General features: G+C 40.9%; 1 protein-coding gene across 1 annotated transcript in view; it reads left to right on the top strand.

The window, feature by feature from the left end:
• The window catches only part of DUSP16 (dual specificity phosphatase 16), a 92,429-nt gene that overhangs the window by 39,799 nt on the left and 38,070 nt on the right, over positions 1–14,560 (top strand). Inside the window, exons 2-3 of the mRNA XM_025402177.1 lie at positions 3,210–3,802; positions 4,675–4,813. Of these exons, the coding sequence (XP_025257962.1) occupies positions 3,575–3,802; positions 4,675–4,813 (367 nt within the window). The 5' untranslated portion in view covers positions 3,210–3,574. The remainder of the gene's footprint in view (positions 1–3,209; positions 3,803–4,674; positions 4,814–14,560) is intronic.

Here is a 14,560-nt window from a genome sequence, read left to right as displayed (position 1 = left end):
GGGCATGAAGTCCTACCAGGAGGACTCCGGCTGGCCTCAGTACAGCACTGAAAGAATGTAACTTCACCCTCACTTCAGTTTCACCCCTGTGCTTCACTTACATTCTCAGGTTAGAGTCATTTTGACCAGGCCCTTTCTTGGTCAGGGAAAGGGTCTTTTTGTATCTGTAACTACACTCTGGTTCTGTGGGCAAGAATGACATTTTCTGCTCTGTAGAACCATTTGTTGTAACCTGTCTTTGGGTTTATGAGAATTGGCTGAGGGCAAGCAAAGATGAGAACTTTCTAATTCAACTTTTGCATGTTTGCTGACTTCTCCCTCCTTTTGTCCCTTGATCTGCTAACCCAGATAATTGCTTTGTCCCATCCGGATTTTATCTCTTTGAGAGGAGTCAATCAGACTCAGAGACCCAGTGCCATTGTTGGAATCAACTTGCTCTTGTTCTCGGATTTCCACTTTCTGTGCCACCTGGGTACCCTCATGGACAATTGGCATCATTCTTTCCCAGTCCAGTTCCATTATGGGAACCAAGTACTTAGGGAAAACAGGGTAACCTAGTAGTAGAAGACCTGGTTTGGGAATCAATCTGAGTATAGGACCTTACATTGCCATGAATTCTGTCACTGAGCAGGCAGAACCTGATTCAGTGGTATGGCCTTGGTAGGTGCTTTGCAGAAGTTTATTAGTGGATTGACTAGGACAAATTCTCTCTTACAGTTCTTTCAGTTGAAAATAGAGATGACTTTTGTATTTCATTGCCATAAAGCTATACTGAAAATAATACATTAATGAAAGTTGTTTCTTGGAAAATAAGAAATGGACATATAATGTATTAAATGGAGCTGGTTTGTAAAATGTGGTGTGGTTGAGACAGTATCTCAGATGCCTTCTAACTCCCTGTGTGTCAGCCTCTGTGAGAAAGGGCAGAGTTTGGTTGCAGCTGTACTACAGGAGGATGGAATTACATCTGTTTTTATCTGTGAGTGATGTCTTTTAGATGCCAGATGCAAGCCAGCTTTGTTTGCCATTGGCATCTATAGGGTATTTTTCCTCCTGTCTCTCTGTGATGCATGGTTGCTTTTTCACTTACCAGCTTTCAATAAATTAGATAATTTTGTCCTCAGACCAAAATTTGAAGACAATAATGTCTACATGTTGTAGGGGAAGAAACTGTGGTTTAGAGAGGTTATGTGATTTGTCCAAGGTTACATAAGTAAATGGCAAAGCTGCATCTCTTTATATCATGCTCCCCATTCTGTGTCCATGCTTTAGCTTCTAATTTGTAAGCACAGAATTAGGAAACATGACCTAAAGGTTTTTAAAGGCTCTGACATCCTGATCTGAAATCAGCTAATCAAATAATTATTTAGAGTCTTGAATTGTTTTTGGAACAAGGAAGAATTTACCTACTATAATAATAAATTGAGTATATTATGTCCAAAGTACTGTAGAAGTAAGAAATATAATAAACTTTTGCTATCAAATAGTTACCCTCTAGGCTAGGTGCAGTGGCTCATACCTATAGTCCCAGGACTTTGGAAGGCTGAGACGGGTAGATTGCCTGAGCCCAGGAGTTTGAGACCAGCCTGGGTAACATGGTGAAACCCGTCTCTACAAAAAGTACAAAAATTAGCCGGGCGTGATGGTGTGTGCCTGTAGTCCCAGCAACTTGGGAGGCTGAGGCAGGAGAATCACTTGAGCCCAGGAGGCGGAGGTTGCAGTGAGCTGAGATTGTGCCACTGCACTCCAGCCTGGGTGACAGAGCAAGACCCTGTCTTAAAAAAAAAAAAAAAAAATTTACCCTCTAGAAGTTCAATGCCAGAAGTAGACATGTAGTTTTATGTAGTAGAGGATTTCTTTTTTTTTTTTTTTTTTTTTTGAGACGGAGTCTCGCTCTGTCACCCAGGCTGGAGTGCAGTGGCCAGATCTTAGCTCACTGCAAGCTCCGCCTCCCGGGTTCACGCCATTCTCCTGCCTCAGCCTCCCAAGTAGCTGGGACTACAGGCGCCCGCCACCTCGCCCGGCTAGTTTTTTGTACTTTTTAGTAGAGACGGGGTTTCACCGTATTAACCAGGATGGTCTCGATCTCCTGACCTCGTGATCCGCCCGTCTCGGCCTCCCAAAGTGCTGGGATTACAGGCTTGAGCCACCGCGCCCGGCCTGAGGATTTCGTATAGGCAGAGATGGACCAGGGGAGATAGGAATCTGAGGGTATTGAAGGTCAAGGTGAAGTCCAAGCAATAAGCACAAAACTTCAACTAGTGTTAATTAGAAAGTGATTGATTAAAGGAGCTTGGCAAGAAAGGAAAGCACTGAGTCCAACTTTAAGGGCTCTGTATGTCTGGGTTGCTAACTTACAGTTCCAGGTTAAGGGGTGAGATTTTTTTAAGACTAGGAGTTAGTGATTCTCTGAAGAATGAAGCAGGAAAAAGTGAAGGATAAGCTTACAGGGCCTTAAGCAACTTGGTGGTAGGGAGGCGGCCTCCGGAAGGAGACATGCCAGGGTCATGGTTGTGAGCTTCGGCACTTCACAGTCCTAGCTCAGCAGCTGCTGTGACAAACATATCAGTTGTTTTTGTCCTTCCTCTTCCTTAAAAGATAGCTGAAATTTATAGAACTTCCAGTTTTCCTGCATCTTCTCTCCTCCATGAGGGCAATTTTAAAAGGCTGCTATTTGCACCCTGGTACTCGCATGAGCTCACATGTGCACATGTTTACACCTACCCACTCATGACAGGAATTCTCAAGTCATTTCAGAAAAGTTTTTTTTTTTTTTTGGTCCTGATAAGACAGGATTGCTAACTTGGTCCTCAGCTGCTATTCTTTGTGGGGTTTCAATAAACAAGCAAATAAAATATAGGAAAACTATTTGGAATAATAATACTTCAAGCAGCTTTTGATAGCCCTTTTAATTCCATACTACAGGTCATTTAGTTCGGACCCCTGGGTGATTATAATTCATGATATGTCTTGTTTTGTTTTCTTTGAGTTTTTACATTTTGAGGTAAAATGGAATTATCACTAGTACATTTTTCTGAAGCCATACCAATTTGTCCTTTTTATTTGTTTGTTCAAATGAAGCAGTGCATCAAGTGTGGAATTAGATTAATGGAGTAAATATTATGAATCATACACTCTCTCTAATCTGACACTCTTTCTTCTTCTTTTGACCTCACGTTTTTGTTTTCTGTCTTTCCCTCTCCGCGTAGGCTTTCAGTCCAGTGTAAAGCTGTTGGAGCGCGGGAGCAAAGGTAAAGAATGATGTAATGCGCTGGCTGCCCCAAAGCATCTTTTGTTGTGGAATGGTTATTCCAGTCATCTCTTTATGAATCAAATGTGAGGGCCTGCTTTGTGGACGGAGTCCTTTGCAAGAGCACATCAACGGGAAAGAGAAAGAGACATTCACTTGGAGGGCTCTTGCTGAAAATGGGTTTAACTCTCCTTTTGCCAGTCACCACCAGCCTGACCTCATACACTTTTAGTACAATGGAGTAGCTGAGCCTTTGAGCGCACCACCATTACATCATCGTGGCAAATTAAAGAAGGAGGTGGGAAAAGAGGACTTATTGTTGTCATGGCCCATGAGATGATTGGAACTCAAATTGTTACTGAGAGGTTGGTGGCTCTGCTGGAAAGTGGAACGGAAAAAGTGCTGCTAATTGATAGCCGGCCATTTGTGGAATACAATACATCCCACATTTTGGAAGCCATTAATATCAACTGCTCCAAGCTTATGAAGCGAAGGTTGCAACAGGACAAAGTGTTAATTACAGAGCTCATTCAGCATTCAGCGAAACATAAGGTAAATGCTTTCCTTTTTGCCTTTTTAAAATAAATGGACACACTGAATGGGGAATAATTTTAATTGAAGCCTCCTCTTTAAGTAGAGAAAGTAATTTGAGGAAGTTTTGGTTGCTTTTTAAATTTTGGTGCCTTGTGGAACCTCAAAATAATTTGCTGTCCATATTGTCACATTTAATAATATTTCTAAACCATGCAGAAGGATTAACTTGCTTTAGTTTGGACCAGTGCTGTATTTTCTTGTGGCTTGCTAAAATTATTTTATTAAACACTATTTTATATTATCTGCAAATTTACTGAAAGGAAAGTCATTCTTTTCAAGTTCTTTGGAAAGAAAGTAGGAACTAATAGGGGTGCTTTTTATATGTCATAACACATGTGGTAACACTGGTCAAGACTTAATGATATTATCTTCAAGGAAAGTTATTCCTGGGATACTAAAATGTTGTCTGTGTAGTGAGGAAGGCTGTTTTTTTCTTCACTAATACAAATGAGCTCATGTTTTAATTTAAATAAACAACTGATATCTTTGTTAAGCTGTAAAAGTCATTTTTACAAAAGTTTGTTTAGGTCCAGGGTTATGTTTATTTGCATATTGTTTGGTTTATTTTGAACTTTACCGTTTTATAGCATAAAGGATTTAAAACCAGGGAATTGTGAGACCACCTACACAGAAACAGCATTGGTTTTGGTTTTTAAGAGTTTTGTATGCTGTCTATCCATAAATTGACTACATCTCATTTTTATTCAAATTATTAATTGAAAACAGGAAGCAATTATTTGCCTCAGCACTGGTAAACGTGAGATCTTACGCAGTAGTTTGAGATTACTTTTCTCACCTTCTTCCTAACAAGCCTCATGTTTGCATTTCAGGTTGACATTGATTGCAGTCAGAAGGTTGTAGTTTACGATCAAAGCTCCCAAGATGTTGCCTCTCTCTCTTCAGACTGTTTTCTCACTGTACTTCTGGGTAAACTGGAGAAGAGCTTCAACTCTGTTCACCTGCTTGCAGGTAAGGCTCGTGATGGAATTAAAAGGACTCAGAATCTTGTTGAGCTGTGTGAGTAAGCATATTTCACAGTGAGCTCACATTACAATAGATCATCCCAACTTTGGTGTGTAAAATGATTTATTTATAGCTTTTGATTGATGTCACTGTCCTATTTAACTGGAATACTATATCATTCTTCCACATGGGTCAGTGTATTTTTGACTTAGCTCAAGTGCCTCTTCACTTGGTATTAACTGGTAGTGCCACACAGATTTGCACACCTATATGGATAGCTCAAAGCCAGCTGCTTCTGTCTGCCTTTTTCCATTCACCTGTGACAAAAGAACATCAAATGATGACCATCTCAGCTCCCGCTGTTAGTTCCCTTCCCTGTGGCAAGAACCAGACCAATATTACAGTGTCAGACTCTTACTTAACGTTTATAGTTGGAGCGGACTCCAGAGATAAGGTCACCTTTCTGGGCATTATGAACAATGAAATAGGGGGAGAATGTGTGCAGAATGTTTCTTCTGGTAATTAGGGGAACTGTTTTAAAAGTTACTTGTGTATTTTTATTTGTTTTATAATTTTAACAAAGTCTCAACGTAGAAATGCTAAGCAACCAGATGATTTTATAAAATGTGTGGGAAGGACCAAATATTCTATATCTGTCCTGAAGGACGGCATCATAGGAGTTAATCCCATCAGATTCCAAAGAAGGCTGTTCATCCTTTGCTTTTCGTTTTGCAAATGAAAATCCTTTCCCTGGGAATATAGTTTGACAGCACACAATAACCTTAACATAAAGCTGCTGTGTTAGGCAGATTCAGCTTCAATCATAGACAAGAGTGCTCTTAAACATTTGATCTAAGAAAAACAAAATATTAAGATTAATTAGTTGTTGGTGTGTTAATAATTTTAAACTCTGTGCAGGTTTAGATAAGATTTCCATGTCTCCCGTTCTCTCTCACAAGGTTTTCCTCAGTTCTCTAACAACCAGGATAGTTCCATCTTTTTCATTGTCTATCTGTACACCTTTCATTTATGCTGTGATTCCGTCTGATCTTTCAATTAGTGTTCTTAAGTGAAGCCAGCTTGTCTTAGAATCTAGTTTTCAGAAGTCTGTAACTGAGAATTGTAATATTAGATTCTGTCTCTGTTGATAGACACATTCGTTTACTGGGAGTATAAGTGTGTTAAATATAACAACTATTATTAGCATTTCACTAAATGAATGTGGTGAGTTTAGGAACTCATTTCATGTTTCACATGGCCACTGCATGAGAGACTTTACCTTGGAATCCTGTTAATGGGATCAGGGTATCAGGGTTTTTCTTCTTCTTCTTTTGTTTTTTTTTTGAGATGGAGTTTTGCTCTGTCACCCAGGCTGGAGTGCAGTGGCGCGACCTTGGCTTGCTGCAACCTCTGCTTCCCAGGTCAAGCGATTCTCCTGCCTCAGCCTCCCGAGTAGCTGGAATTCCGAGCACCTGCCACCACTCCTGGCTAATTTTTGTATTTAAGTAGAGACCAGGTTTCACCATGTTGACCAGTCTAGTTTTGAACTCTGACCTCAGGTGATCTGCCTGCCTCGGCCTTTCAAAGTGCTGGGATTACAGGCATGAGCCACCACGCCCAGCCAGAGTTTTTCTTAAAGAAGCAGTATACCAAGATGTCCTTCGTGACAGAGTGGTTATCCCACCCTGCTCTTGTTTGAGACACTTTTACCCCACGGGGAGCCCTTACTGAACATCTCGGTCAAGTAGACGCCCCCCAGAGGAGTGAGCTCACGTGGAGTTTCTAGCACAGGTGCTTTAGCTACTTGTCATTACTCCTTTACCAGAGAGCTTTCCTGTTACCTGGGAAGGTTCTTATCGATCCTGTGTAGCCTTGGGAGGGGCACTCACTGGGCAATAAGGAAGAAACAGGACTGCCTGATTAGCTATGTCAACTCTAGGGACACGTGGTATGACACACTGAGTCAGAACACCCTGACATCCCCGTTTCATACAGGAAATGCTTCTTAGGCCTAAAGGAAAGTCTGTGGAGGCCGCGCCAGGAGCCACTTTAACTGTATTAGTAGCACGATATCTTCATCCACACCTCCAGAATCCAGTGTTTCTATTAGCTTAGGAGTTGACTTCAGGGTCTGAATTGCTTGTTTGGGAGTTTCTGAGCAGCTGGATTTCTTGTGACACCTCAGAGGGGATTCTAGATGATTAGAAGGCTTCCCAGTCATCCAAAAGCAATTGGGGATTCTTTTGGTTAGTGAATTTGTTCCTCAGGTTAGGTAGATCATTGGGGTAAGTGGATAACAGTATTGGAGAAAGTTTGGCCATCAATTCTTGGGAAACTGTTTTATTGCCAAGGTCCAGCTGCTCAGAGGACAAGCCAGGGATGTGGGACAGAAGGACACATTGACAAAAGTTTCTTAAATGTTTTGGTTGGGGAGAAATAACTGAAAAGCGCGCTAGTTTCTCACAGGGGCTACCGTAAGTTACGAGGTCACTGGAGACGATTTTCACTGCTGACTGCCCCTGTGACTTTCAGCAGTTGGAGATTTTTGTTAGTCTCATTTGGACATGGTCATAGAAAGACAGAGTGGTTTCTTGGAATAATTTTTCTATCAGGTTAGAACTTTCAGCCACCTTGAGAAAAAAAAGCATCAGATATGTGAGATGGTTTTTATGGTCATTAGCTGTGGCAGTGAGGAATTGTGGCCCCACATCTACTCATACTCTCAGGGCTACCTTACCCACAGAAGAATGACTGGGTAACAAGGGAACAAGAGGACTCCCAAGAAATTGATAAGCTCTTTCCTTCAAACGAGGAGACTGACACTTACCTGGAGGACCTGCTTACATGGTCATAAAAAATGAAGGATTACTGAAGGAGGAGGAAGTGGGATTTGGGGAACCTCTACAGGAATGCGGTGGGCTTAGTTCCTTAACATGGACCAGGTCTTGTGTATCTTTGTGTTCCCGCAAGACCTAGCCCTTCTTAAGTTTTCAGTAAGTATTTTGATATTAGCTTACCTGAAGATTTTATACTGTTTTTATTTCCTGTGATTTATTAGTTTAGAATATAAGCGTATTAAGCAGTGATGAAGCCTGAAAGTAGAGAAAACTTCGGATTGTTTTGAAATAAATGATTTGGAAGGTGTATTTATTCTGATAAAGCAAATACATAGCTGCGATGGGAAAATATCTAATATGAAACTTTCTTCATCTATGTAAGTAGATGTGAAGATGGTATTAAAATCTGATGAAAATGCTGCTGTAAACAATGCTAATTTTGTGTGGTCCTTAAATACTGGTGTTTGATAAAGAGCTAACAACCCTAGAAATCTAGCTCCACTCATAGGAAGATACAAGTCCTTGAATTCATGTTAATTGAGAACAGTCAGAATAATTATTGTACTTTTTAAAATGTAAATGTAAACTGATTGCTCGATTTAGTCATTAGTAAATAACCTAACCAAGTCAAACCAAACCATAGCATTGTTTCCCTCCCAGTGGATTAAAGGGTTTAATATCAATAGCAGCTGGGTGTGGTGGTGCACCCCTGTATTTCCAGCTACTGGGGAAGCTGAGGTGGGAGGATTGCTTGAGAGCAGGAGTTTGAGGTTACAGTGAGCTGTGATTGCAACACTGCATTACAGCCTGGGTGACAGAGAGCCTGTCTCTAAAAACAACAACAACAACAAAAAGAAAGAAAGAAAAAAAATTATCAGTAGCAATATCATCTTAAAAAAAAGAACAAATTTGGATGCCTTAGAAAGTTCTCCATCACTGCCTGGGCATGGTGACTCACGCCTGTAATCCCAGTACTTTGGGAGGCTGAGGTGGGTGGATCACCTGAGGTCAGGAGTTCGAGACCAGCCTGGCCAACATGGCAAAACCCCATCTTTACTAAAAATGTAAAAATTAGCCAGGCATGGTGGCACGGGTCTGTAGTCTTAGCTACTCGGGAGGCTGAGGCAGGAGAATTGCTTGAACCTAGGAGGCAGAGGTTGCGGTTAGCCAAGATCATACCACTGCACCCTCGCGTAGGCGAGCCAGTGAGACTCTGTCTCAAAAAAAATAAAAAATAAAAAATAAGTTCTCTATTACCATTAATGGGTAGTTAATGGCAAACCACTGTTTCCCTTTTTTTTCAATTTTGAAGTCAGTTATTGAATAAATACAATTTAAAGACCTGCATATATTCCCCACAACCCTCTTTGAAATTAAGACTTAAGAATTCATATTGGCTGGCGCCGTGGCTCACACCTGTAATCCCAGCACTTCGGGAGGCCAAGGTGGGCAGATCACCTGAGGTCATGAGTTCATAACCAGCCTGACCAATTTGGAGAAACCTTGTCTCTACTAAAAATACAAAATTAGCCAGGCGTAGTGGCGCATGCCTGTAATCCCAGCTACTTGGGAGGCTGAGGCAGGAGAATTGCCTGAACCCGGGAGGTGGAGGTTGCGGTGAGCTGAGGTCGCACCATTGCATTTCAGCCTGGGCAACAAGAGTGAAACTCCATCTCAAAAACAAAAAAAAGCATATTAATACAGTAACAAAATGGGTGTGACATCAATGTATCATAATAATGATTTTATAACCTAGGATGGGCTTTTGTAAGGGAAAAATGCTATAATTCCTATTTGACTAAAAAAATTACTGGATTTCTAATAATTTGAAAAGAATCTAATTCGATTGAGAATATTTCAGAAAAGTTTAAGTATGTTAAATAGAATTGTAGGAAAATATTGACAGAATAAACTATATATTTTTTCTTTTTAATAAAGTCCTTTGTGTCTGCTAAACTATATTTTGAACTTGTAATAAAAAGTCATAAACGCAGAGAAGACCAGCTTCATGGGAGCAATAGGTAATCTGGGTATAGAAATTATGCAAGGTGTCAGGCATGGTGGCTTATGCCTGTAATCCCAACACTTTAGGAGGCTGAGGCAGGAGGATCACTTGAGCTCAGGAGTTTGAGACTTGCCTGGCCAACAGAGAGAGACCTCATCTCTACTAGAAATTTAAAAAACTAGCCGGGTGCGGTGGTATCATAATTATAGTCCCAGCTACTTTTGGGAAGCTCACTTGAGCCCAGGAGTTTGAAACGGCAGTGAGCTGTGATTGCGCCACTGCACTCCAGCCTGGGTGACAGAGTGAGACCCTGTCTCCAAAAAAAAAAAAAAAAAAGAAAGAAATTACACAAGGTAGAGCTAAAGAGAGCCATGCTCTATGCCATGTGCTGGGCCTGTCTTTGTTTTTTCTCCTGCAGATACAAGATTTAAGATTGAGGGGAAGGGGAAAGATGGGGATTGGAGAATCCAAAAAAGGAACCATTTTCAAGGGTTGGTAATACCTTTCATGTTACTGCTAAACCTTAGATATCGACCAAAGAAAAAGGATCAGAAAAGAGCAGGAGGGAAGAAAAACTAGGTCCTAGTGGTAAAAGTGTTACCTGAGCACAGGATCTATATCTGCATCTGCAGAAGGTTTCAGGGTCTTCTGGTCAACTCAGTGCCATGCCCACACCCATTCCCTAGGTGATCTAACATCTGCATTGAGGAAATCCCTTTAAGCTGGAAAGAACAATGGATTAGGGGTCAAAGCTGTAGCCTGTGTTTTCTGTGTGTGTGTGTCTCTGCTCCTTATGGCAACTTTGGATAAGTCATTTAACCTGAATTATCTTGTATTTTTTCATCTCCTAAAAAGAGATAGTAACGCTTGCCTTATTATGAGGATTGTGTTAGACAACAGATGCCAAATTTCTGTATCAATAGTCTAAAAGACTATCCTTTAAAAAAATAAGAAACTTAGCAGTATGAGTTTGAAAACCAAAAGAATCAGTTACCAACATTGACTTTTTGAGCAACCTTTTTTGGTATTTTCAACAACCTGCAGAAAACTAGTTCTCTGAAAAATAAACTTGTTTCTTGGCTTTTACTTAGTCACTATGTATCAGTTTATTCTACTTGTCTATTTCTAAGAGCACCAGATTAGAAGTAAATACATGTGAAAAAAAGGAAAACGATTGAATTTGGGCTTTTATTTTATGCTGACATACGGTAAAGAGAGTAAATGGATTAATTTAGTAGAAATAAAGATCAACCTGCATGTGAAAAATGCTGTTCTACTATGTCCTTCTCTCTCCCCAGTTATAGCCTGAGTAAAAGCAAAAGGGCTCCACCAGGCTTATTAATTCCACAGCACTCCTTTCTGTCCTGTGATGTGGTAGAGGATAACCCTACGGCGACTGGGGGGAGAAAACCATAAATGGACCACAGACTTCAGCCCTTTCATTTACAAATGAGGAAAATAACAGAGCTGCTGAGTGACTCTCCCAAGCTCTCGCTGCCCAAGGCCCACATCCACAAGAAATTCCAGAGTCTTCTGGAATTTTGTCAGGAGGCTAGATTGGGAATCAAGGGTGTGCATTTCAGATCAGGCTTATTCTGAAAGGCTCTTTTTGTAATAGCTCTTTCTCAGTCTTTTTGAGAATTTCCATCATATTCTTCATATTTTATAGAATATAGCAATCTATAAAAATATACTGTATATAAAATTTTTTAAAGCATTAAACTATGTTAGCCAGAAGGGATCATCAAGTGAAAGTCTACTCTGTTTTATGCTGGTGTATAGCTGTGAATAAGGGTAGAGGATACCATTTATTAACACAGCAAAGGTCTTCGATTAATGTTTGCTGTGGTTAAAGACCAAATACTAATTTTTGTTTTGAGTTGGACTTACTATTGTAGCTAGACCTACAAGTGAACAAAAATGTATTAGACTCTTTACACATTTTCAATTTAATAAGGACCTAGATTCTGATAACTGTTCTGTGTAATAAATGTATAGTTTTGGTTTAATGGAATTACTATCCTTCCTCATGCAAGTATAATAGAACCTGATCTTTCTGGTTACGGATTTTGCTGTTTGTGCTCTTATAATCAATTCTGTTATCTAGTTTGGTATTTCTTCTTCTTTGTCTGGAGAAGGGAAACATCAGTAATTCCATTTCGAATCCTGTAGCATTTGGTCAATGAGATTGAAGTTAGTGGATTTCAGTCAAAGTATACCAATTATTAAGGAATTGACCGCTCTTGTGTCTAAAAAACTGCAGTGACTGAGAGTCACTGAAAACAGACTAAAAATAGATGCGATATGCACACATACACACACAATGGAATATTCAGCCTTAAAAAAGAAGGAAATCCTACCATTTTGCAACAATATGGGTGAACCTGGAGGACATTATGCTAATTGAAATAAGCCAGACACAGAAAGACAAATACTGCATGGTATCACTTACATGTGGATCTAAAAGAGTCAAACTCATAAAATCAGTAGAACGGTGGTTACCCGGGGCTGGAGGACGGGGGTAATGGGGAGATGCTGCATAAAGAGTACAGACTTTCAGTTACATGATGAGTAAGTTCTAGAGACTTAATGTACAGCACGGTGACTATAGTTAACAATAAATGTATCATATACTTCAAATTTGCTGGAAGAGTAGATCTTAAGTGTTCTCACCACAACAAAAAGAGCGTAGCTATGTGAGGTAGTCATTCCAAGTGTATATGTGTATCACATCATCATGCTGTACACCTTAAATAGATAAAATGTTTGTCTGTTAATCATACTTCAGTAAAGCTGGGGGAAAAGGTGCTGTTTGCTCACTGGCTGCTGTGTATTTCTGGCTCTGTTTCTGAGTCTCAGTAGGCATGAATTCGTCTAAATTGGATCATCTTTTCTCCGATTGCTATCTGCCAGTGTGGAAAGTCAGTCATGTCTCTTCCCAGCTACCAGTGGCGAAGACATATGCTTGAGACTGTCTTTTGAAACAAACAGACTAGAGAGCCAACTAAAGATTAAAGATAAAGATAGTCCCTTGGTTCCCCATCCTGATATTGTGCACAAACCAAACAGAAGCACCCCAGATGACAACAGTGACATCAGTTTTCCCTTGCCCCAGTTGTGGCAGCTGTGTGGTCTAGAGAAACACCAGGTCCAGCATATTCTTCAGCCCTTTCACTCACTCAGCCTCTCAGTGTTTGATGGGTACTTCCATGGTTGTGCCTTGGACTGGGCTCTCGGGGGTGAGGATATTGGAAAAGCAAAAGTCTTGCCCCTGCCCTTGAAAATCTAATGGTTAATTTGGGGAAATGCACCTAAAGTGGATGAAACAAAGAGCAGTGTACGATCATTTGCTAAAATGTATGATACAGTGATAAGGGATGATTCAGTGTAGTCTGCAGAAGTCAGGGAAGACTTGATTAGGGCAATGGAATTTTAATCAAACCTTGAAAGATGAGTAAGATTTGGGTAGGGAGGGTTCTTCGAATTCTAAGGCGGAAAGAGAACATGATTAAAAATGTCAGGAATGAACATAGATTTGGAGGGGCAGAGAGGAGACCACAGTGGATTTTTTATGAAGGAGAGAACTGGGAATTGAGAGGACGTGAGATAAAATTATGTAAGCTCTTTAAATCAGAAGGAAGAATTTGTACTTTAAGGTGATGGGTGTTGTGAGCTATTGGAGATATGGCTGCAACACCTGTTGTCTCTTCAGTCACCAGATCTTTCTTCCAGCCTCTTGGGTCTGTCTGGTTTTCTGGTCTCCTGCTACCATGAAGTCAATTGAACGTTATTCCTCCCCCAGATTGCTCCAGGAGCCTCTTAACTGGTCCATTCACATGCTCTGTCTTGCCACCTTCCAATCCGTTGCTCACACTGCAGCCAAAGTTACATTTTTCTTTTATATTTTTAAACTAATTCAGATTATATCACTTCCCAGTTTAATATGCATCAATAACATGCAGTGCTCTTACGATAAATTACAAAAATTTTAACTGATTCACAAAGCCCCACAGTGGCTGGCTTCTGCCTACCTTGCTAACTTCATCCAGTGCCACTTTAAGTCTTCAGTAGTTGTTTTGCCTTAGCTCCTTAGGCCTCCTCTCTGTTGCTCTAAACCTACAATATCATACGCCCTGGGCCTTCGCAGAGGCTCTCTCCTCTGCCCTGGGCTCTTCTCTCTGCTATTTACCTAGGTGTTTCCTGCTAGATTCAATGTAGTTGTCCAGCCTTCCCTAGCTACCAGGCAAAGTTGGTTTCTATATGCCTTTGGCCACCTACCATAATTAGTTAATTATTCATCTAATTATTTGGTTAAAGTTTATCCCATAAAACTGTCAACTCCAGAGAAGGCCCTCTGTCTTGGTCACCACTGTTCCGTTACCTAGCACTATGTCAGACTCATAGTAGGTGCTATTAAATGTTTTTTGAACTTATATGTGAAACGCAGTTATCCCTTTCTCCCTCACTGCTCTGTGAGATCTCTTGTCAAAATGTGTAGTTGGCCAGAGAGAAGGACGGTAGACAGAGTGGAATATACAGAAGTGGTCTTAGGGGAGAGCCAGTGGCTAGATGGCTTAGAAAGCTTTGAGTTTCACGGCCGGGCGCGGTGGCTCAAGCCTGTAATCCCAGCACTTTGGGAGGCCGAGGCGGGCGGATCACGAGGTCAGGAGATCGAGACCATCCTGGCTAACATGGTGAAACCCCGTCTCTACTAAAAATACAAAAAAAACTAGCCGGGCGTGGTGGCGGGCGCCTGTAGTCCCAGCTACTCGGAGGCTGAGGCAGGAGAATGGCCTGAACCTGGGAGGCGGAGCTTGCAGTGAGCCGAGATCGCGCCACTGCACTCCAGCCTGGGTGACACAGCGCGAGACTCCGTCTCAAAAAAAAAAAAAAAAAAAAAAAAAAAAAAAA

Source organism: Theropithecus gelada, chromosome 11 (genome assembly GCF_003255815.1).
Source record: "Theropithecus gelada isolate Dixy chromosome 11, Tgel_1.0, whole genome shotgun sequence".
Taxonomy (NCBI): domain Eukaryota; kingdom Metazoa; phylum Chordata; class Mammalia; order Primates; family Cercopithecidae; genus Theropithecus; species Theropithecus gelada.
Note: the sequence above shows the minus strand (reverse complement) of the source record. Positions and strands in the feature narration are given on the sequence as shown.